The sequence below is a fragment of the Leptosomus discolor genome, chromosome 2, assembly GCF_034619465.1.
Source record: "Leptosomus discolor isolate bLepDis1 chromosome 2, bLepDis1.hap2, whole genome shotgun sequence".
In the NCBI taxonomy this organism is placed as follows: Eukaryota; Metazoa; Chordata; class Aves; order Leptosomiformes; family Leptosomidae; genus Leptosomus; species Leptosomus discolor.
The window spans coordinates 35506536-35528399 of NC_141392.1; the positions used below are offsets into that span (position 1 = coordinate 35506536).

Here is a 21864-nt window from a genome sequence, read left to right on the forward strand (position 1 = left end):
TGCTTACAGAGGTCTGATTAGTCTAGAAAATCACATACAACTCTGGTCAGCTTTTGTTGAGCTTCCAGAAAGCAGGGAGCTCTGAGCAGGCTGGCAGAACTGTCCCTGTACATCATAACACCAAGCTCATGACAGCTCACACATTTGTATAACGTCTTTGGGCTAGAAAGCCAACAAGGATTGACCTTTTTTTTAAAAAATACATTTTTTACAATTAGACCCCACGCTAACCCTGGATATTTAATATTTTAGTGTGAAAATGTGCTTATTTGCCCAAGCTTATGATTTTTATATCTGACACATACATGTTGTCTTGTACACAGGACTGCTTTTCCCTCTTATGGAATATTCTCCACAGTGTCCAGTCAAGCCACTGGTCTCTCCTAAACTGCAACAACCATGTTCAGAACATGGATTTGTTCTTTGCTTCTAGGAAATGGCACTATCAAAGGGTTTTGGTTTGGGGGTTTTGTGGGTTTTTTTTTTTTCCTTCCCTGAGACAATGTATTTGCTCTGCTGCAGTGTTCCCGCTAGTGCATGGCCAGTTATAATCAAAGCATACGAATGACTCAGGCTTTCAAGGAATGATACAGGATTTATTCCAAGACATATGTGGAAACAGCAATACTTTCAACAACACAAGTCTCCTTTTATCATCTATTTTATTCTTATGTTACTTAAATAATTTTGTGTGCTTAGAAAGCTATGCCTTTAAAAATATCTTTTTCAGACTTTGGAACGAAGAGCTGCTAACCGTCCCTACTGTCGCAACAGTACATTGGTGTGATAAACCACGTGTATTACTGACAAAACAAGTGGGTTTTGTAATCCAATGAAGCAAAGTCCATGCTTACTACAGAAGAACAAACATTTTTGCTTGGGAAGTCCGCTTTGCTTTTAAGCTAGAAAATAATGATGTTGCAATCATAGTACAACTGATGTTCACTTCGCTTTGCCAAAAGCGCTAAGCTTGCTTGGCAGAGAAAATTTCTCATTTAAAATCTCTCTCAGCTGATACAGGTATGTATTTGTACATGAAACCACGGAAAAGTATACAAGATTTCTTATATGATGGTTAAATCTTGCTAAAGCAGAGAGTCTAAAAAAAATGAACTTCGGGAGTGCAATCACAGAAACAATGAAAAATGGGAATTTGGTTAGCTTTTCTGGCATTTGTGGATCTTTCTGTGAAAGCACTACAAATCATGGACTCAAAATGCACAATAGGCTTATTGTTTCACAGTGTTTCTTTCTACACATTTTGGTGGAAAAACCCAAGGCGTAACACCAACATAGAGCATGGCAAAGGAAGACAGATGGAAATTTTTATGTAATTAGCAATTCAGCAGGTGGGATGGGCAGGAGCTAGAGCCAGTCAAGGGAAAATGAATCAATATATACAAATGATGTTTTTCCCCACGTAACTCCAGAGCATTATGAAATTTTACCAGCAGCCCAGAATTAAGGGAAATGAAACAAGAGGATTTTATTTATTTGAAATGAAGGTATTTGAAATGAAGGTTTTCTAAATGAAGGTTATAGTCTCTTCAATACTTAGCTCTGCTTGCCTAAGAATTACAAAAATATTGTTGGAAACAAGCTAACATCCAAAATAGGGATGTGCAGATAACGCAAAATATCTCATCTGTTGATTGATCACAGGCACTTTGCTTCCAGCTCTCAAGTGTAAGTGTCCATGAGTGACTACTGGAGAGGATATTCTTAACATTTTCATCAGCACTTGAAATTTTGACTTATCTCCTAATCCTACCAGCAACACATTTCAACAGCCACTTACGAATGCACAGCCACTACTGTGTGAATCATTTCCCCAAACACGTAGCTGTCTATTCTGGAGTCCACTCTTTCCCTTCCCTGCACTTCTATTTCAAACAGCACCACTGCACTAATTTGTCATCTGTGATTGCTACAAAGCTCTGTCGGAGCAACCTGCTCCCATCAATGGGCTCTGCCAGTGTGGATGTAGAGTCAGCAGTTTCCCCGAGCTTCTCGAGTTGTACTGAAAGAGGACAACTACTGTTGTTAGACAACACAGACACACTAACTGTACTTACCGCAACGTGCCAAATGCTCAGCCATCACCCTCCTTCACAGGGGAGTGGTTCCTAAAGGGACTTTTACACAACTGCAAGATGAGCCGTCTCTTTTTCTGAGCTTTACTGCCTTCATTGTTTTCTCCTCCCTCCTTCCAGAGGAAGGAACGATATAAATACCTGATTCATAAGCCAGCTCCCAGAAAGGCTGTTGCAGTGTGCTATTATTACATACTTCCCTTCCCACTACTCCAGCGTTGACCAGCCAATGCATCAGCTGTGCAAAATGTAGCTGGTTCTTTTTTACCATCTTTGCTCAGAAAATACCAGCTACAGAAATGCCAGCTCTCTGGGTGTTAGAACATACCCTACACTACAGCTGAAGTGCTGCTGTAGCACTGAGCCAACAGAGCCATCAGAGGACTGGGCACAGCCTAAACTGTGTTAATACCGTATTCTGCCTGCAATCACGTATCACTCGCAGCTCATTCATCCAGGCAGGCTGTTGGTCCCACACAGATACAGTGCTCCCAATGCATTACCCAGCTTGCTCAAGAAGTGCTGCTCTGTACCACAGCTGCAGATCCTTATGGAGAAAAAGGTGGGTTTGGCCACTCTGAGGCACTGTTGTCAGAGGAGCCACAGGATCAATCAGAGCAGATGTACATAAAAGCTGCCTGACAATCCAATGCTTTTTGCATGATCCCAATATGTTCAGTATGAAAGCCTCTGCTCATTCCCCCAGAGATCAGCGTGTACTGTTTTCCAGAAAGCACACCCTCTGGCGTTACTCACTCTCCTTCCTCTCCTCCCAGAACAACCCTCGTGATGGGAAGGCTCCGTTTTTGGGGAGAGGAAGCAGCAGTACAGTGAACAGATTTGCCTGCAGAGTCATAGTACTGGGTAAAATTAAGGTTGTAGTAATACCTAACACTAGCTCCAGAGGCCCTTCTCTCCCCTCACTATATGGTCCTGGCCCTCACTCTCAGTGGCACAACTACAGGGTTGTGCTGTGCTACACAACACAGTCCTGAAGGGCTGCAGGTAGGAATAAAAAGGTAGCATGCAATGGCAGGAGAAGGCTGGGAGACACTTCTACTCGAAAGCCACAGCATCACAGAGCTGCACCCAAAAGAAACTTGATTTCTTATTCTTCACATAACACATTACTGCATACATAACCAAGAATTGTGTACATTTCTGCTTCACTTTAAATGTTAAAAATATTAAGTAACATTTACCACGTTACATAACCATACTCAGATTATACAGACAGGCAGCGTAGTCACATAATGGTGTTAAACTTAATCCAAGTAAAGGCCCTTGAAGCATGCAAAGGCAAACAATTTTTGCTAGTGAACTTTTGAACCTCAGTTGAAGACTATTTGTCTGCTAACAAGAGAGACAAATTTATGATAGTTAGCATCACTGGCAACCTCAGAAGTTTCTGTTCATTGGTGATCTCAAGGAGAAGAAAAAAAAAAGAGAAAGAGAGAAACCCCCTTTTTAGGCTTAATGAACCAAGTAATAAATTCACATTCTAAGGCTAACCAGAAGCCACTTCTAAGCAGTTACTCAGGGAAGTCCCCAAGACAAAGAAATATAAATATCACTAATTAGAAAGAAGTACGTTGCTGTTGCCCTAAACTGTAAAGGGAGCAACTATAAATAAGAACCACCAGAGTATAGCTGGAGACACCAGTGTAAAGAAAGAACTAATGGAATGAAAATCCCAGAAATCTTCAGCCTTCTGGGCAGCCTCCTACACTGTCACACATGCAAAGCTGCATTGTTTATCTTTATGCAGAAAGGGCTTTGCCCAATGATATTTGGGAAATCAGTTCTAGCATAACCATCAATTTCTTTTCCTGCTTTTCAGCCACACAAATAAACTGCTTTTTTAAAAGAACACATGCAGTTGTTCCTAAAATAAATCCCCCATAAAATCTTATAATTCTCTGTACTACTCAGATACTCCACATCCACTCCTATGATTGCAATCACGTAAGTACTGTGATGTTTATGTGGCATACTAAATGCTGCAAAATTAAGAGCTGGATTCTGCTTCCTAGCCAATAGCATAAAAAATAGGGTCGCTGCACTGCAGCTGAACAAGGAAGTCTAGAAACGGCTGTGTTTTGACAACTTCTGTCTTATAGTATTTAAAGAAAACCAACCAGACTATAACCCATGCCAAGCCCTTACACATGTACTACATGCGCAGTTACATGTGTACTAAATTCTATACCAATGCCTCACCATAATCAGCTCAATGGGATATTTCAGTGTGTTAGCTACACTACAAAAGTAAGCTTTGGCAGGGAACAGACCATCCTTCTCTACCAGATTTAAGATGGGGACATAAAGTTGTGCAGCTAACAACTTAAACCCAGCAAGATTAGGCTTTGTGATTATAATCTGATGTTTCCAAACAGAATTTTTTCATATGCTGTTCAAGAAATAGGAAAGATTATGCCTTAACAAACATACCTTAAAGAGCGTCACGGTAATTTCAACATTTTCAGGAACAGGCCATATCACCACCCCACGATATGGGTTCTTGATTCCAGGCTGCCAGCTATGAGCCTAAAAAAAGAAACAAAATAGTTGTCTTCAAGCCATTATTAAAGTGCTGACTCTACTCCCACGGCACTCGGCGCATGTAGGCAGAAGTTACATGTCACAGACTCCAAAAAAGGCTGTGTTCTTAAACCTATGACTACTGAATACTGTAAAGGACATCATTAAGAACGACAGCAAGGAAACTCAGACCACTAGCAGGCTCTCCTCACTCCACCCCCTGAAATAAAGCTGTTCCTCGCAAGGGGCTAAACTCTGTTTTTTTAACTGCATAGTTAAAACGGGTCAGGACACTGGGAGCCTCACAGAAAATTAAGGCCATGAGGCCAGTTTTTATCCAGATGAAGGAACGCCTTTATTTAAAGGACTCGTGAGTACAGCACATAGTGCAGGCTTAACCACTTTTACACTAAATAGAGCAAAAAGACAGTTTTATTTAAGAAAAAAGTTAAACCAGTTATTTATAATGCAGATTAAATGCTACTAAAATATTTATATTCTTAACAATTAACATGCTGGGGTACCTACACCTAGAACTAACATGTTGGGGTACCTATACCTAGAAAAGGTAATGAAAAAACCAACAGTTAGATATTCAAAGGTAGACAAGTTCTCAGTCTATTTATTTGGATTTATTTGGATCAGCTAGTCCTGAAAAATGCCATGTGTGAGCAATTCTGAAACAGAAAAGTATGCTTTTTTCCAAGCTCAACTTAATCCATTTTGTGATGCAGTAAGGCAAATGAAGGAGAGATGCTGACACACAAATGACTGCTGAGGAGCAGGGGAGTTATTAGAAACCTGTGGAAGTTCTACCAGGAAAGAACGCACAATCTATTTACTGTTATCTGAAGCCAATTAACTCAGCTATTTTTTCTTTTTTTGATTCAAGAGCATTGCTCATTGCAGTTTTATACTCCTTCCCACACTCAGAAACTTCAGTTGAGACTGCCTATTAGAACAAGTTTTTGCTATAATAAGGTCAGTAGGACTCGTGCCTCAGGTTGTCAGGTACCCTAAGGCAGCCTGGGCAACTTCAAACGTGACTTTGCTATACCAAAGTGGGAAAGACAAAGATGGTGTAACAGTTCCGTTCAATCACACAGAAGCAATAACTCTCTGCCGTCATGTACTGTAAGCAGCGTGTACTCCAGATGCCTGGTTCATATCCAACAGCAGGATCACACATGCCTGCTGTTTCATGAGCCCTCCTGCATTCAGCTGTGCTTTCACCGGAGTCTGCAACATCACAGGTACTTCCAGTGGACTTTCTCTTACTCTAATCCCTCAATCCTCACAAAGCAGAGGTCTGCAGATCAACTGCAGGTGACAACAACCACTAAGGCCACAGGGACAAGGAGAGGAAGGATGAAGGGAGAGGCAGAGGAGCCGGAAAGAGATGTGAAGCTGAGGAATGGGGAAAATGCTGGCAGAATCCAGCCTGTGCAGCCCCAGAGAAGAGAGTCCTACCTGCCTCCACAGCTACAGGTGCACAGCACACTCATTTGCACGCTGTTATTTTTATTTTCTTGCCTACCATTGCCAGCTCTCCTGTGGTTTTATCACAAGTTTTTCCATCTTTGGTGTTCTGCTTAAAACCCCAGCTCCCACAGATGCCTAATTAGATTAGAAATTTCAGGAAATTTCTATGCTTTGTGCTTGCAGAGTCAACTTAAGTAACATGACTTGGGGCATCTGAAGAAAGGATTTTGAAAAAAGAAAAGGAGGAACTTGAAAGAACCCAATTTCTGCTATTTTAAACAAATTTCAGCCTAATCTCATTGTTCTAAAGCAGGCCTGGATGAATTTCTGAGTAACTGAGTAAACAACATTGTTCACAGCTTTACTCCGCAAGCATATTTTATAAGAAAAAAAGATGTTTTGTGAACAGCAAAACACACCACTTTAGTTGTCATCCCTACCACAGCCACTTGAGCTCCAGCTTGCTCCCCCCTTCCACGAGACTCGCAGTCTCCCCATGTTCTCAGCTTGCCTGTTGGGGGCATTCAGCAATCCAGAGCCAGGCTCACCTGCCAGCCAGCCTGTCCTCATGCAGCATCTCATAAGATAAAGCAACTTCTCCTCCATAGGGGCACTCCATCCTCTCACCGGATACCAATTTTCACAAAACTAATAGGACCTCATGGTGTGTCTGGAACCTGTGCTTTCCTGCTGGTTTTGGCCAATACTGACAATTATGTCAAACTTGCAATGTCCAAGGTCTAAGCACTGATAGCCTGCTCAGCTGAGGATCACTTGTTCCACTTATAAAACAAACTAGAAAATAAGCATTCACTGGTGCAGGCAAAGCTTTACTTCAAGCCCTTTATCAGCATTGCCTCCCACCAGGGGAGTTACCGAGACACAATAAACACACACATGCAGAGATATATAGATATATATATATGATTTTCTGTCACTGTGACAGGCATGTCACCGAAAGCAACAACCAGGAGACAAGCCCCAGCTAATGAGCTTTTAAAGCAAAGCTGTTCTGTGATCAGCTGTACGTTATTGGCTTTGAAAAATAAACACTGTACCACACAAACAGCATGACAGAAAAAGATAACATCGAAACCACATCTGCTTTGTTGGGAAGGAGAAAGACTAAGGGGAAAGCAAAGCGGGGGGGTGGGGGGGATGGGGGAGACACAGCAGAAGGTCTAACAAAAATGATAATTTAAAATTAACATGGAGAGTGTCTAAATGCAGTATTTCTCATGGCAGAGACCTCTGTGCTGCAGTTTCTTGAAGTTACATCTGTCCTAGATCAAAAAACCTTTTCAACTCCCAAATTATAAGCCTTGACTTTGATACACGAGCTGGATCAGGGCATCTCCGCACAGCAGACTTCCCAACACTTTCAGACAGGGGATTGCTGTCAGGGCACAGCCAAGGCAAGGCACTGGTATTTTTCCACCCTAACCCTCACCTCTAACTCAATTTCCCATTGAGTTGTGCCTTCTAGACCCACTTTCTCCTTATCTCCTACTAGTCTTCACTAGCCATCTCCCCTTGTCTCTGAAGCCAAGGTGAGAGAAGCAGCCAAGCCAAGTGACCACCAGCAGCTGGTACCTCACCCACAGCTCACCCCTTGCTGGACTCGTCCCTTGGTAAATCCAAGGGACGAGGGCCATGGCCTGGAAAGAGGAGCAGAAATGCTCTGTTGCATTTTGAAGAAGAAACACAACTCTCACTCTGCCAGTGAAAAAAAGAGAGGAGATGATGTGGCATGAAACCCCTTTAAATCAGGAAATATGAGCTATAGGAGGTGCTGCTGAAATACCCTGTAGAGTAGGGCCATGAATGACACTGTCCAACCTATGGCATTGCTCTGGCACAAACTCGATGACTGCTAAGAGAAAGCAAGCTGTTTAAGAAAGGACGTGGAGGTGAGCCTACAGGCTTGCACAAGCACTTCAGGCTACCCAGTTTTGAAATCTTTCCCCAGTTTTCCCCCTCTAAAACAACAGCAGTTACAATCCAGACAGCTAGCTTTGCAATCTACCGTACACAATGTTGTGAACATCACAACTGTTCTGCTGTGCTTGAACTGGAAAGCCAGGCTTGATATCTCTGCAGTTTTGGCCTCCGGTTCCAATGAGAAGGAAAGAATCTTTAAAAATAGATTGAAATCAGCAGCTTACAGGGCCAGATAATTAAAGTGTTCAGCATTCCATATAATAATACACATACAACACAAATTGCTGACAAATGTACTCAAAATTAGTGAAACACTCCTGAAAACTGAATCTATTATATCAAGCAGGCTTCAACAGTCAGAGCACTTCGATGTTTGTGTAACACTTAGTAATACTTACGCTATTGGTACAGTCTCTCCACTCTTGGCAAGTACCCATTTTTTCATTGTGTGAAATAGCGGAGTGTCACACACCCCTCTCACCTCACGCACAGGCTAGACAAACTCAATTCTTGTCCTCCAGCAGTTTCTGCTGGGGAGCACAGAGCAGGTTTTCTTTTACAAGTGAGCTGAATCATGAAAGTAACATTTCCAGGCATTGCTGAAACTCTTGTACCAAACTGTGAAATGTTATAGAAGACTCTAAGGTGGCTCTATCTAGTTCAACATATGGCAACGCATTGATCGAACAAAAGATAAGACTAGCTCAACTCGAGGGCTGTCTTTGGTACACCATCCTTTCCTTATAATTACCCACCAGGGGCTGACCTTGACCACATGAAACCGCCTCCCACTCTGTAGGCAAACTTGGATGATGGCAATTAACAGAGGTGCTGGAGAAGATGATGACGTTGCACAGCTTTCCAAAATACAATCACATTTCTGCAAAACTTGGAACAAACCAGGTACTTTTATAAACACTGTTATTTTTGAAGCACACTCCTCCAATCTAAAAAAATAGTTACTATCAATTCTCTATAATATAAGAAGGTGTATAAACATTTATAAATACAATGTCATCCTCTTACAGGAAGGAGGGGGAGGTGACAAAACCAAAAAACCCTACCAAACCTACACCAGAATTTTCTAGACAGTTCTTGGAGGGGTGTGGGGTGTGAACAAACACTGAAACATGAGATTGAATATAAACCTTCCCTTATAGTAACTGCTCAGCTGTCTAGATTAGAGAATACAAACAGAACAATCTCTTAAATCTGAATTAAAAAAAAAAAAAGTTTAAGACAGCCCCAAATCAGGAACTTTGGTTTGAAACAAAGTTAATAAATGCTACCACCAGCCATTCATCACATCATGAAGAAGGTAAGGCAGATGCAGGCAAATCCGGTAACTAAAGTACATTATGGAAGTCACTTCCCCAGCCCCTGTATGTAGGGGATTTCATGACCTGGCACACACGCCATTCCTATCGTGACCAGTTCTGCTCACTGCTGCTTATAGTTTTCCTTGTCTATACAAAAATCTCTTTCCTGACTTTTCAAAACCAAAATGTTACATTATTTCAAGAGCCTACCCTTCCAGATGCTTTACATTACCCATTTGCTTTCTCCCTTCTTCATTACCGCCTCATCTCACCCTGCCTCTGCTGTACACGATAATTGCAAGTTACTTTCCTGTAAGAGTCTAGAGCTGACCATAATATTTTAAGCCTGCTGCAAATTATGAAAGAGTTATATTTATGAATCAAAAATACGTTTCTATAGCCAAGCCCTCAATACTGTTTTTTAAAAGCAAAATTCAGAAACAGACCTAACATTATTCCTCACCCACAGCCCCAGGAGTGGCTTTACTGTGAGCCAGTGAGCTGCTACTTTTCTTTCCCTGATAACATTTTTGCCAACTGCCTATGATCAGAGCAGGTCTGCTACTTGTCTCTGTGACAGGCTCTTCAGGGCACAAGAACCAAGCAGGAGCTTGGCTGGCTCCAACAGTGCTTATAGGGCAGTTCAGCTTGTAAGGATAATCCCTCTTCTTCAGCATTATCCAAGCAGAGCACTTAGATAGGAAGACAAAAAAAAAATAATTAATAACTTAAAGACGAGGAGCTGACATGAAGCAGCCAGATCCTTCATCTGATGCCTCCATGCCAGCAGCGTGGCTTGTGAAGACCAAGCATTGCTCCGATTTGCTCTACGTGACGAGTCCCACCAAAAGCCATACATCATCTGGGGACACCCAGATGTCAGTATGATCCAGCTGCTAATAGACCCACTGGAAAAGGAATGGACCGGGAAAAGCCCATTTCCCCTCACTAAAGGAAACCTCAACCGGCAGTTTGTGGATGGCTCCTTCTTCTTCTGTACTAAGTATCACAAAGGGAGGAGAAAAATTAGAGACCACACTCCAGATACATCGCCATTATCATCTTGAAATCACTGTGCTTGGCCCTCCAGTTAAAGAGGCTGGGCACCAGAACAATGCTCCTGTCGCACTTCCTCCCTGCGATGCAGTCCAAAAAACCCAGCATGCGCCAAAGAAGAAAGTTCAAAGCCTGGGAAATGCCAGGCAGCCTTCATTCAACCCATAGCTGTCAGTGTCCCTTGAGAGCAGACGAGGAAACTAGCAGATTCCCACAGGTCTTCCCATCAATGTCTTCAATTCAGCAGCACACACGTGTTACAACTGTAATTATGCATCCATGTATTGCTGTTAAAATGCTACAATAAGACTGTTAAGCTTGGAAAATGAGCAATAACTCATCTTTGCTAGGAAACATTCTCTAGCACTGGGCTAGCTTAATGTCACACATACACATTAATGACATATTCCTTAAATACACGATTCATGCTATTTCTTTCACCAAACTTTGCCTTATTCACTGCCCACAATAGATGATGCTCAGATAAACAGCCTCCTCCCCTTCTCATCAAGCAGTTTCTGGCCTTATCTATTTGGCTTCTCGTAAAATTATAATAAACAAATAAATAAAAAAAGAACTGAATGCAGAGTTATTTTTCTCATAGTTTTCTGGGACATCCTTTGCTGCATCTCAGGATGTTGCCAAAATTTAATTTTACGGGATCCCTCCAAAAATGAAGGGTATTATGGCCCCCAATTTAGAAGCAGCAAAAGAATAGGCAGTTTCCACTAATTTGGCATGGTCTGCTCAAATCAGCAATGACCTTACTTTATAGGGATTAAGCATGAAATAACCTTTTGTTTTGTCTTCCAAAGCAGACTTTTTTCATGTCAACTGTAACGATGGCTGCCCAACACTGCTGCAAGTCAGTCCCATGTCCCAGACACCCACGAAATGGAAAGACACATCAGATTTAGCTTTAATACTCTATCTAGCCTCAGTCAGGAACTTTGTAGATGAGGATGGGACAAAAATGAACTCAAAAATGAAACCCAAGGCAGCATGTAACCACCTAACAGTGAAGCAGTCTTTTCTGTTCATGTCCTATGGCTTCTTTAACAAACACCCTCCAGCTTCTCTATCGATTAGGCAGTTTTGTTCACCACTCAGACCTCATGTTCTCCATAACCACTGTCTGCTTAACAAGGCGGGAATGCTGTAGTAAAACAGCTTGTGATACTCTTATTAAAGACTATGTCATATGCTCAAAATCGTACACACCAACCATTAGAATGGCTCATCCTAATTTTGACTGCTTACTTTTGCAACCCAGTAAGATTTTCTTACTTCATCCACAAACCAAGAAGCCCCAGAGTGCCATTACTGAACTGCACTGGTCCCATGCAGTCATCAGCATGTCAGGTTCTCATAACATGCCTTTAACTCCAGTCAGTAAAGAAGCTGGCAGTGATAGGCAGGACTGGCACTAGGCAATGAAGTAGCCAGAAAAGGTAACAGATTGCCAAGGACAGCAAAGAAGGTGACCCAACTGCTGCTTTATTGATGGCATATCCCTGAAAAAAGGCTGAGCAGGCTGCTGTTGTGGACCAGAAGGGATCCTTTTTACTCCCTGTCCCTCTGCTTCTCTTGGCTCTGCTCTTACTGTTCAAGTCCTTTCCCTGTTCCAAACATTGTACCTTCTCCTCTGTATTTAAACAGTTCTTGATAAACCTGCAGCAGAAGTGCTGAAATCACAGGCAAGGCACCTTCTTTCAGCTTTGATACAAAAAGGGTCTTTGAAGAATAATTCTGCCAGGCTCTCAGAAACAAGTGCAAATTTGATTCTTCAGAGGTGTATAATTCAATCATAAGCCTTTGTGTGTTCACAGGAATATCAGAATGTACCTCCTTGACATCATGGCAACATCTCTTTTCAAATTGAAATTTCTTAGTTCAAAGCCTGGAAATGTGAAAGCATCTCAGTGAAACTAAGCTAAACATATTTACAACACATTTTTCCCTTGTTCTACACTAGAACAAAGACTTTCCTCTCCCACTCAAAAAAAAAAAAAAAAAAAAAGTCAAGTCCAAAAGCCCAGGGCCTGAAAAGCTGGGGGCAACATGTTGGTGTGACAGGGTACTGAAAAGGGAGAGTTAAGCAATGAAGATGCCCAATCATACAGAGCCGTCTTGTCTTAACGTGCGTCTTGAAAAGCATCAAAATCAGACTTGCCCCAAGAGAGTGGATCCCAGCAGAGATCTGTAAGTAACTTAAATCTGCATTAAGGTCAGTAACTGCTGGATATATTTGTGGTCCTGTATCCATCCATCAGACTGCTGTTTAAATACTCTTTCTAAATGGTTACTGCTTTTTGTTTGCAACGCTTTAAAACTTACTATAATTCAACATAGCTACAGCTCCTATCCTATGTTTCCCACAGTAACAACTAAAATATTCAAACTCCCGCACATGATGCCTCCCGTTATTTCTTCTAATTGAGGGACCATTGTAGTTTACTTGGAAAGAAAGTATGTGGGCCAGAAGGTGTATCAAACTCACTGAAGCCCATGTTTTTGTGGTTTTCTGAGGACGTCAAGAACTTTGCTTCCATCTCAATGGTATCTTAACATTACATTAGTTAAGCAGGCCAGTTTCAGCATACAGTCATAGCACCATCATACGGTCTTCCAGGTTGCACCACATTTTTTGATGACGTCTTATAATTTCCCAGTACAAGGGAGACACAAGCTACTGGAGAGAGTCCAGCAAAGGGCCATGAAAATGTTTAAGGGACTAGATCACCTCTCATAGGAGGAAAAGCTGAGAGAGCTGGGACTGTTTGGCCTGGAGAAAAAGCGACTTGGGGGGATTTTACAGTTGTATATAAATACCTGAAGGGAAGGTGGAAAGATGACAAAGACAGGCTCTCCTCAGTGGTGCCCAGTGACAGGACAAGAGGCAGTGGGCACAAAGTGAAACAGGAGGTTCCCTCTGAACATCAGGAAACACTTTTTCACCATGAGGGTAACCAAGCATTGGCACAAGTTGCCCTCAGAGGCTGTGGAGCCTCCCACCTTGGAGATACTCAAAAGCTGTCTGGACACAGTCCTGGGCAACCACCTCTAGATGGCCCTGCTTAAGCGGAGGGGTCAGACCAGGTGACCTCCAGGTCTCTCCCAAACCCAACCATTCTGTGAGTCTGTGAAACAACATAGGGGAATCCCTCATTATCCCTAACAAACTGAGAAGTTCAGAAAAGAAATTGTAACCTCCAAAGAAGTCTTTACAACATCTTTACAGTAAGGTAAGACCTCATCCCTCTCCTCCACCTTCTCAAAGAAGCTGAAAAATATAGACAATTATTAATGCGCTGTACTCACTGAGTCCAGTGTCCATCAAAAATAAAGTAAGAGGAAGTATTCATCTGACTTGCTTCCAAGAAAGCAATTAGATAAAACAAATATGTTGAATAAAGTATTTTCCTGGCAAGATGACTAGGATATCAAGAATATTTATTGATCTACAGTCTTAGTCCCAAATAGCTCAAATCAGATCAACTACCTAAGCTTTAAAATTACCTCTATCCACTGCCAAAGCCACAGGCCCACCCAGCCTCTTTCAAAGTACCTCTGCGGGATCTTACTAAGCATGAATTAATTAGCAAAAGAGTCTCATGTAAATCTGTCAGTTTATCCAAGAGTTGCTTCTACTGCCCGGTGACCAAAAGAGAAGACAGTCATGGGAGGACATATCCTGGAACTTTGTGGCCCAGTTGAAAAAATTTCAAGCCCGAAAAGCTGAGCGAGTGTCAGAAAATCCTCTTGCCTCCGCGAAATGTTGCCATTGGAGCTTACAGGATCACATCTGTAACACCACAGGCAGCAACCCATCACTTCAAAGCCCTAATGGACTTTTGTGAGGGCGTCTGTTTCTGAAGAGTTTCTGAATCTCAACAAACCAGGCATTCATGGGCAAACGTGTTGCTTTTCACCAGGCTTTTCAGAGTTACAATGCCTGTGTAAGTATTGAATTTAATGTTCTGTATTATCTTCACCCTCTCTGTACTACAGAAATTAAACTAAACTAAAACAGAAAAGTTATCATTGCATAAGCCAGAACAGACACCATACATCAGCCGTTACTGCCTAGATATACATCATGCTATAAATTCAAGGTAACTTGAGCTAATTTATCCTTCAATGAAAGAGGAATAGGCGGCTTTGCTGAAGAGCACAAATGCAGAACAGAAGCAGCTATCTTGGAAAAGGTGCCAGACTAAGCTCACACCCTTGTTTACTCACCAGGTAACACCTTTGGGGTTTGATACCCTAAAGCAGAGTTTAGGATGCACACATTGGAGCATGCATTTGGTTGTGCAGTCACTTTCAGTCAGTAATCAGTCTTTAGATAAAACAGTTTAGAAAAACTTAGACCTCAAGTTAAAAGCCAATACAGCAAATATGCATGACAATCAAAAAAAGTAGTCAGAAAACCAGGAGTACCAATAAAAAAAAACAACCCAAAGTCTCTCCTGATTAGGGTAAGAAAGGGTCTATCACTTTTTATAAAATTTTAATTCTTCAAACACATAATTATTTCAAGGTATCTTCTCTATCATGGGTGCCCTCTCTCCACCACACCAGAGTTCTTGGAAGTATCATTTTGAGTTACATGCATACACCAAAAGAAGAATCTTAGACCATCTCTGTTTAACTGAAGTGCTAAAGAACTATCAAAAGGCTGAGTTCCAAAACTTCCCCTCTGGACAAGACCACTTGCCATAAGCCCAACCAAGGTAAGAGGCAACAGCTGTGGGGAGAAGGAATGAGCATGTACAGCTGAGTTATCTCGAAGAGGAGATGCTCCTGGGAAGGGAGGAAACAAGCACGCACTCCTGCTCCCTGCAAACCTGCCCAGTAGTTAGGACACTTCTTTTCCCCAGCTCATTTGTGTTGCCCTTCTTAAGCTTTTGGATAGGTGGGCAATATTCCTACAGCGGAGGATACAAGGTAACAAAAGAAATCCTGCAGTACGGCCAGCGTTCAAAGGCCTTTGCTTGCCTGCTGCATGCATGAAATGGGCTCCCCACCTCCCTGGGCAACAGCAACCATCTTCTAGGACTGACAAAAGATTTCACTCTTATTAGTCAATAATACAACATCATAAAAGACATTGTCATATTAGACAGTGAAGAGGTTTAGAAATCCCTGCCATATGTTTCAATCTCTGTAAATGGAGACTGGGTTTTTTAAGCTTCATTTTCTATGGAAACCCAGACTGTCTCTCCTTTCCCTTCACCCCAGACCCAAAGGAGGCTCCACAGAGGCTAACTGCTTCTTAATGTCAGAGCAGTAAAATTCAGCAGTCTAGACAAACTGAGCACCATTTAACAAAGAGACAGTAATCTCATAAGGCTTTCAGATTTCTTCCTGCAGGAAGAAAAGTAAGGTGAGGCTCACATAAGAGAGGGTTACACTGCTTGCAAACTTTTACACATCAAAAAACCCCAAGCTCATGCAAGACAAACTTTATGAATTCCCAAATACTGGACAGACTTCTCTTGGAGCTTCCCTTTCCTCAGGCTACCAAGTCATCAGCCATAAAACACAAATTCACAGGCTTCCTCACAGTGTTTGTGGAAGTAAAACATTAAAATTCAATTCAAAGATACACTGCTGGGCTGAAAGAGCCTGCTTTTATCTTTTTGATTTGTAGTATTTTCGAGTTGTGAAATAGCTTCTTATTCACTTTATTTTCCTATTGCAGGGATGTCAGATTCTTTACTACTTTTTAAATTATTATGTTTAATACACTTCTAGTAGTGAAACAGAGTCCCCTTTCTAATTAGGTCTAACAATTAATGGCTTAAATTGAACTGATGATGACACAGTTCTGATAAACAAGTAACTGAAGCTGAAATAGGAGTTAAGTGTTCCCATAAATTAGCATTAACATCAACAGCAGCTTATGCTGAACTCTGAGGATAAACTGAGTTAAAAAAAGAAAAGAAAAACAATTATAATATTTCTCATTTATTTGGCTGCTCCCCACTCTCAAGAAACCAGTCCCTTAAACAGCCGGCCCTGCTTGTCATTGAAGTGGGGACTTACAAGCAATCAACTAACCTTAGAGGATTTTCTTCGGCTTCTTCTTGTCCAAACCACCACTAGTTTATCTGGCTGCCTGTTGAAGATAAGGAAGAAACAGCTTAATTTACAACAAGATCAATATGTAAACAATTTATATTAAAACTCTTGCAATACATAATGACATCCCTAGTGGATACATTAACTCTTAAAAATAGCTCATCTAAAAAACAGCCTCAGCATCAGTCATTTAACAGGAAAAATAATGCATATTTATAGAAAAAAAGCTGTCCTCCAATCCACACCCTAATGTCATCAGTCTCCTCCTGCTGTCCTTGCCTGTAGGCATCTCCCCAGAGCCAGCAGCACACCTGAGCAGAAGCTCTTCCAAGAGGCAGAGAACAGGATCCAGCTTCTTTAAAGACACTTTGGAAACAATTCGGTACCCAAAATAAACATCAAGGCAGACTCTAGTTTGAATTTCTAGGCATATTGAAAAGGTACTGCTAAAAACGGGCAACTTCACTTTTTCACTCCCAAAGGATTGGGTTTTTTTCTACCAGAATACTTCAAACAACAAGAGAATTGAGTCCTATATTACTTCTCAAAGCTCCTTGGATGACCACGGACAGACAAATCAGCGCTTCCTCAACTTTTACTCAGAAGGACAAACACGCTGAATTTCAGCATGGCTCTCCATGCAGCTGTTTATTTGGTATTAGTAATGAACGCAGATCGAAACCTCAATAAGAGCCACTTGCAGCACAAATTAATTTCTCTTTAAAATTTCTTAAGATTTATTTCTTCGTTAATAGTCACAGCCCTATTACTTCTACCTTACTAGTTTTACAGTTGTCCGAATGATTTTTTGGGTTTTTTTTTTTTTTTTTTACATTGACCTAACTTCCAGGCTTTTTTTGTGGGGTTTGATTTGGTTTTTTGGTTTGGTGGTTTTTTTTTTTTGATCCATGATACACTTCCCATCGTATGACCACACTTCTGGTCCCACTTCCAGACCCATGACCCCTCTTCTGGAGATTCCTGATCCTCCATTCCAGCTTTGTTTTCTGGCTGATGACCCAAATTCCACCAACAAGCCTGACTGCAAATCCACCAACAAATGATTTTCAATGGAGTTCACGTCTCCACTTAGAAGTGCAACTCTACCTGGAAAAAACTACTACTCAGATTTCTGAGACACTGATGTAAGAATCCTTGTGTTTTTAAAGCCACAGCAAACCCATTTCATGTTAAAAAAAAAAAAAAAAAAAAAAATCGTGGGGGGGTGGGGGGGTGGATGTTACACAGAAAAAGTCAAGATACAATGCACTCAAATCATTATTAAGAGACACACCCAAAAAAATCCACACAAGTAATCTGAATAAAAAAGAGCAGTGTTCACACTGCTGTCCTAGTATTTCAGCACAGGGAGACTACCTACTTCACTTTCCAAATGAAAACCCAACTGTTTTAATAGTCATTTTAAGCACTGAAGTGCTGGCCACCATATTACACACCTTCCCATTGAGCTGTTCATCATTTCTTTAGGCTACAATAAAATAAATACATCACCTACGATTTACACTTAAACCCCACCAGAACTAAAGTTCTCCTGAAAAACAGAGTTAAAGGCAGATCCTACAAAGGAAATGAGGACACAAGCTCCTATTTGCTAGCCTGTATTGCGCCGTACTCCTTTAATATATCCCTTAATTTCCAGGTTGGTATAAACTGAAAGTGAAATAACCTACTGCATTTTAAGCTGTGTAAATGCACTTGGCTTGTTTAGGTGACCTACACCGTAGGCTGGCTCTGCTTGTGGCTTCTCCTGCAAAATCTTGCTTGGTAATGACATCATTCTGTTGTATTTCAAAACCTCTTTGCTTACTTGGTGTTGGGTGCCTTAGGTTCTCATCTGTTGGCACACACCCCCACTCACTTTGATGGGAGCTGTGTTTGTGCCACGAGGAAAAAAAAAAAAAAAAAAAAAAACACCACACAAAATCCACAAACAACAACCCCAAGCAATTTCCTTGAAGCTCAACCATCCAAAGCTATGCCTACAATAAACACATTTTTCTGGAGTTATTTCACTTTGCACTTTAAAGCTGACTTACTCTCATTTCACAGACTAGCTCATGAACCAAATTCAATTCAAAATTAACTGGACTCATTCAATCCTAAGCTTGCCTCTGAGCACAAAAAAACACACCCAAAGCAGGGGCAAGTGGGGATGGAAAGAAAAAGAGAAAAGAAAAAAGTTAAAAGATGATGCATTTGTACAGTACCAGTGGCTACACTGAAAATAACCCTCCCTCCGAGAGCAGGACTCTGTGTCCCAGGAGGCACACAAATAGGAGCTTCAGTAGGAAAAGACAGGACAATGCCCACAGAGGTTAACGAGAAGAGCACAAGTCCACGCTGGCACCAGCTCTCCATCTCTTCTCCCTCTCATCTAAAGGGACACGGTGCTCAGCAGCACATCTCCTCCCTGTTTCTTCTCGACAGGGCAGCCAGCCACTATACTTGTGGTGGCCTTGGCCTGCTCAGGTGTGCAGGAACACCAGCTATCAGAAACATGGAAGAGACAAAAAGACATTCTTGATGGTACACTTAATGAGACTGTGAAAACACATGGATTTCAAGAGCAGATCTGCACAAGTTTTCATCAGAAGAGCAGTCAGGTCTCCAGAGATCCTGCGAAGGAAGCTGAGAAGGATCCTACACAGGTCCCTTCCTTTCCTGCAGCTCCAACTCAGGTAATGGGGAAGCCACTTCATCGGTCCAAATCTGGTTTGATCTTGTTTATCTTGGCATCAGAAGCGATTTTTCTTGCAATGGCACTGGATCGTCTTCCCAGGAGGGGAAACATGCCACAAACTGGAAAAACGAAGCAGCACACCCAGCTTCATGCAGTGCCAACATCTAAACCAGGGGGCCAACCTCGATGGAGGTGGCCCAAGAACAGCTATACACACGTGCAAACAAACGGGTCAAGAGAAGCAGGACAGCAAAGCAAAGCAAGGAAACGGGAAGAGTGTCAGTGCCAAAGCAAGTCGATTCAAAGTAGGAATGAATCCATGCCTGTATTCCTGCAATGCAGATACTTTTTCATTACAGGGTGCTCTAGAAGAGACCTGTGTTTATGCCAGATGCTTCAAAGAAAAGAAAATAGTGAAGAAGCAGCTATATGCAGACACAACACAGTGATTCTGAAAAACTAAGTAGCATAAAACAATTGTCGGGGTTGACAAGCCTCAATGCAGAAGTCTTTCCAGAAAAAGAAAAAAAAAAAAAAAAAAGAATATCAGAGATGGGCAGTAAAACACAACAGTCATCTCCTGTGATACTGGTATGTGCATGGTTGGTAACTTAATTTTAACTCTTTTATTTCATTTTAAATCCTGCCATTGCTTGTTTACACAGGTTGACAGAGACAGCTGGTGCCTCAACGCTGTTCTCCAGCAGGAGCTGCGTCTGGATCACATATGCACACAGTTATCACCAAGCCTGGATACATTTCCTGATTTTGAAGAACTCCCTCTGCCAGGAATATAAAGAAATACACTAATATGAAAGAGCCAACTAGAGCCTCAATTCAGACTGAGAAGACCAAGCCACGCTGATGGGGGAGCACAAGCAGCACTTGCTCCCCTAGGCTCTTTCACCAGTCTGTCTATTTTGTTAAGTACTGAGTATGATTTGCCTTCAGCTTCAAGTATGAGAGAAATCCACATCCAGAGGTACTTCAGCAAAACAAAATGAGGAAGGTCATCACAATATGGAGACAGAAAATTTAGTAAAATGAAATGGGAAGAGAAGGGAAGAAAATATCCCTAAGGATGAGTTTCCCCACTAAGTATACCACACACTTAACCAAAACAAAACAGAAAGAACAGCATTTTTCCAAGGGTTTTTCTTCAAGAAAGTCACAAATCCAACAATTTAAAAAATACCTCCATAGAACTGTTTTACAAACAAAGTCAAGGGCAACCTTCTCTTCCACCACCTGATCATTGCTCTTTTATGCCAATATAATTCTAGAAGAAAAAGCCAGCTCATATTTTAATTGACAAATTTGCATTCAAGGTTATCAGTGATGTCTCAGTGCTAGGAAATGGCCAAAACCACATAAATGCAGTTTGCTCGTTTAAAGCATATAAGTAATATTTCTTACTTCAGACTTCTCCCCTCCTTCAACATCATAAACCTGGGCTGCCCATTAACCAACAATAAAAGCAAATAAAACCACTTCTGAAGAATTAGCTGAAGACCAGTTTTAGTATCCTTTATAAGTCTACAAAGTAAACATGGAGATCATTCCAAATACAAAACCCATAATGGTGCAAGCTGAACAAATACTAATGGTCAGCTATTAAAAAAAAAAAAATAAAAAAATTAAATTTCCTGTGCTGCAAAACCATTTCTCATTCCATTAAACCCACCAGCTTTTAGGTACTCAGCAAAGCCAGTGTGTTTAAGGTAAGGCATAACACAGTGCTAACCCAAAGATGATGGAGCTGGAGTGGGGGAAAGAACTGGGTTTTAGCCGAACAGCCACATTTCCACTCTAAGTAATTGCTTCAATCTACACAATTCAACACCACCAACCTTTCAGTGGGAGTACTTCATACTATACTGGAATCTAACACGATTGCCATAGTGGTTCTTTATATTTCACACCACATCAGCAGCCCCCTGGGAGGGGGAGCCAAAAGAAGCTAGAATTTGCTATTTACTCATTTTTGTGTGGTTCACAAGAAACTATTCCTGAAGACAATTTATAGTAGTAAATTTATTTTATTATTTACAAGTGAATCTTACTCTGCAAAGAAGCAGGAAAGATTAAGATTTCAAAGTTTGTGGCTCACAAAGAGAGCTTCATTGCTGCCTTGCATACTAAGTAACTAAAATGAGATTTAAAATAGATTTATAAAACATTTATAATTCAAAACCATTCCTGCTTTTTCTGTCAGACAGAAGCCATGATTCTGGTATCTTCAATTCTCCCACTGAAACAACTGATTTAAAAAAAAAATATTAAGACAAAATACTGGAACCAGACTTTGCCATATCCACAATTATTAAATAAAGTAATAAAAATATTCCACAGACTGGAAAAAAACTATGTCATCTGATCATCACCTTATATGCTGCAAAATTTCACTGATTGAAAAGGAAGTTGTACAAGAGTCAAGGTCTTCTGGGGTTTGGTTTGATGATTCCAGGAAATATTTGGCACAATATTTTGATTACAGAACTCTCCAAATATAATTTGTGAAAGAAGGACATAAAAGACATCAGTCTCCTGTTACCTCTTGGTTTGTAAACCTTTTAGCAGAAGCAGATAACATTAACCAGGGTCTATTTCTCCACCAAACTTACCGTTCAATAGCAAAAAACCA

The 21864-nt window shown here is 41.2% G+C and overlaps 1 protein-coding gene across 11 annotated transcripts in view; it reads right to left on the bottom strand.

Annotated features, from left to right (window-relative positions):
• EHBP1 (EH domain binding protein 1) overlaps positions 1-21864 on the bottom strand; it is a 224063-nt gene that overhangs the window by 176843 nt on the left and 25356 nt on the right. For all 11 annotated transcript variants that reach the window (XM_086460878.1, XM_086460876.1, XM_086460875.1 and 8 more), the window contains exons 2-3: positions 16499-16556; positions 4545-4640 (exon numbers count right to left, since the gene is read on the bottom strand). In XM_086460878.1, the coding sequence (XP_086317004.1) occupies positions 4545-4640; positions 16499-16556 (154 nt within the window). The remainder of the gene's footprint in view (positions 1-4544; positions 4641-16498; positions 16557-21864) is intronic.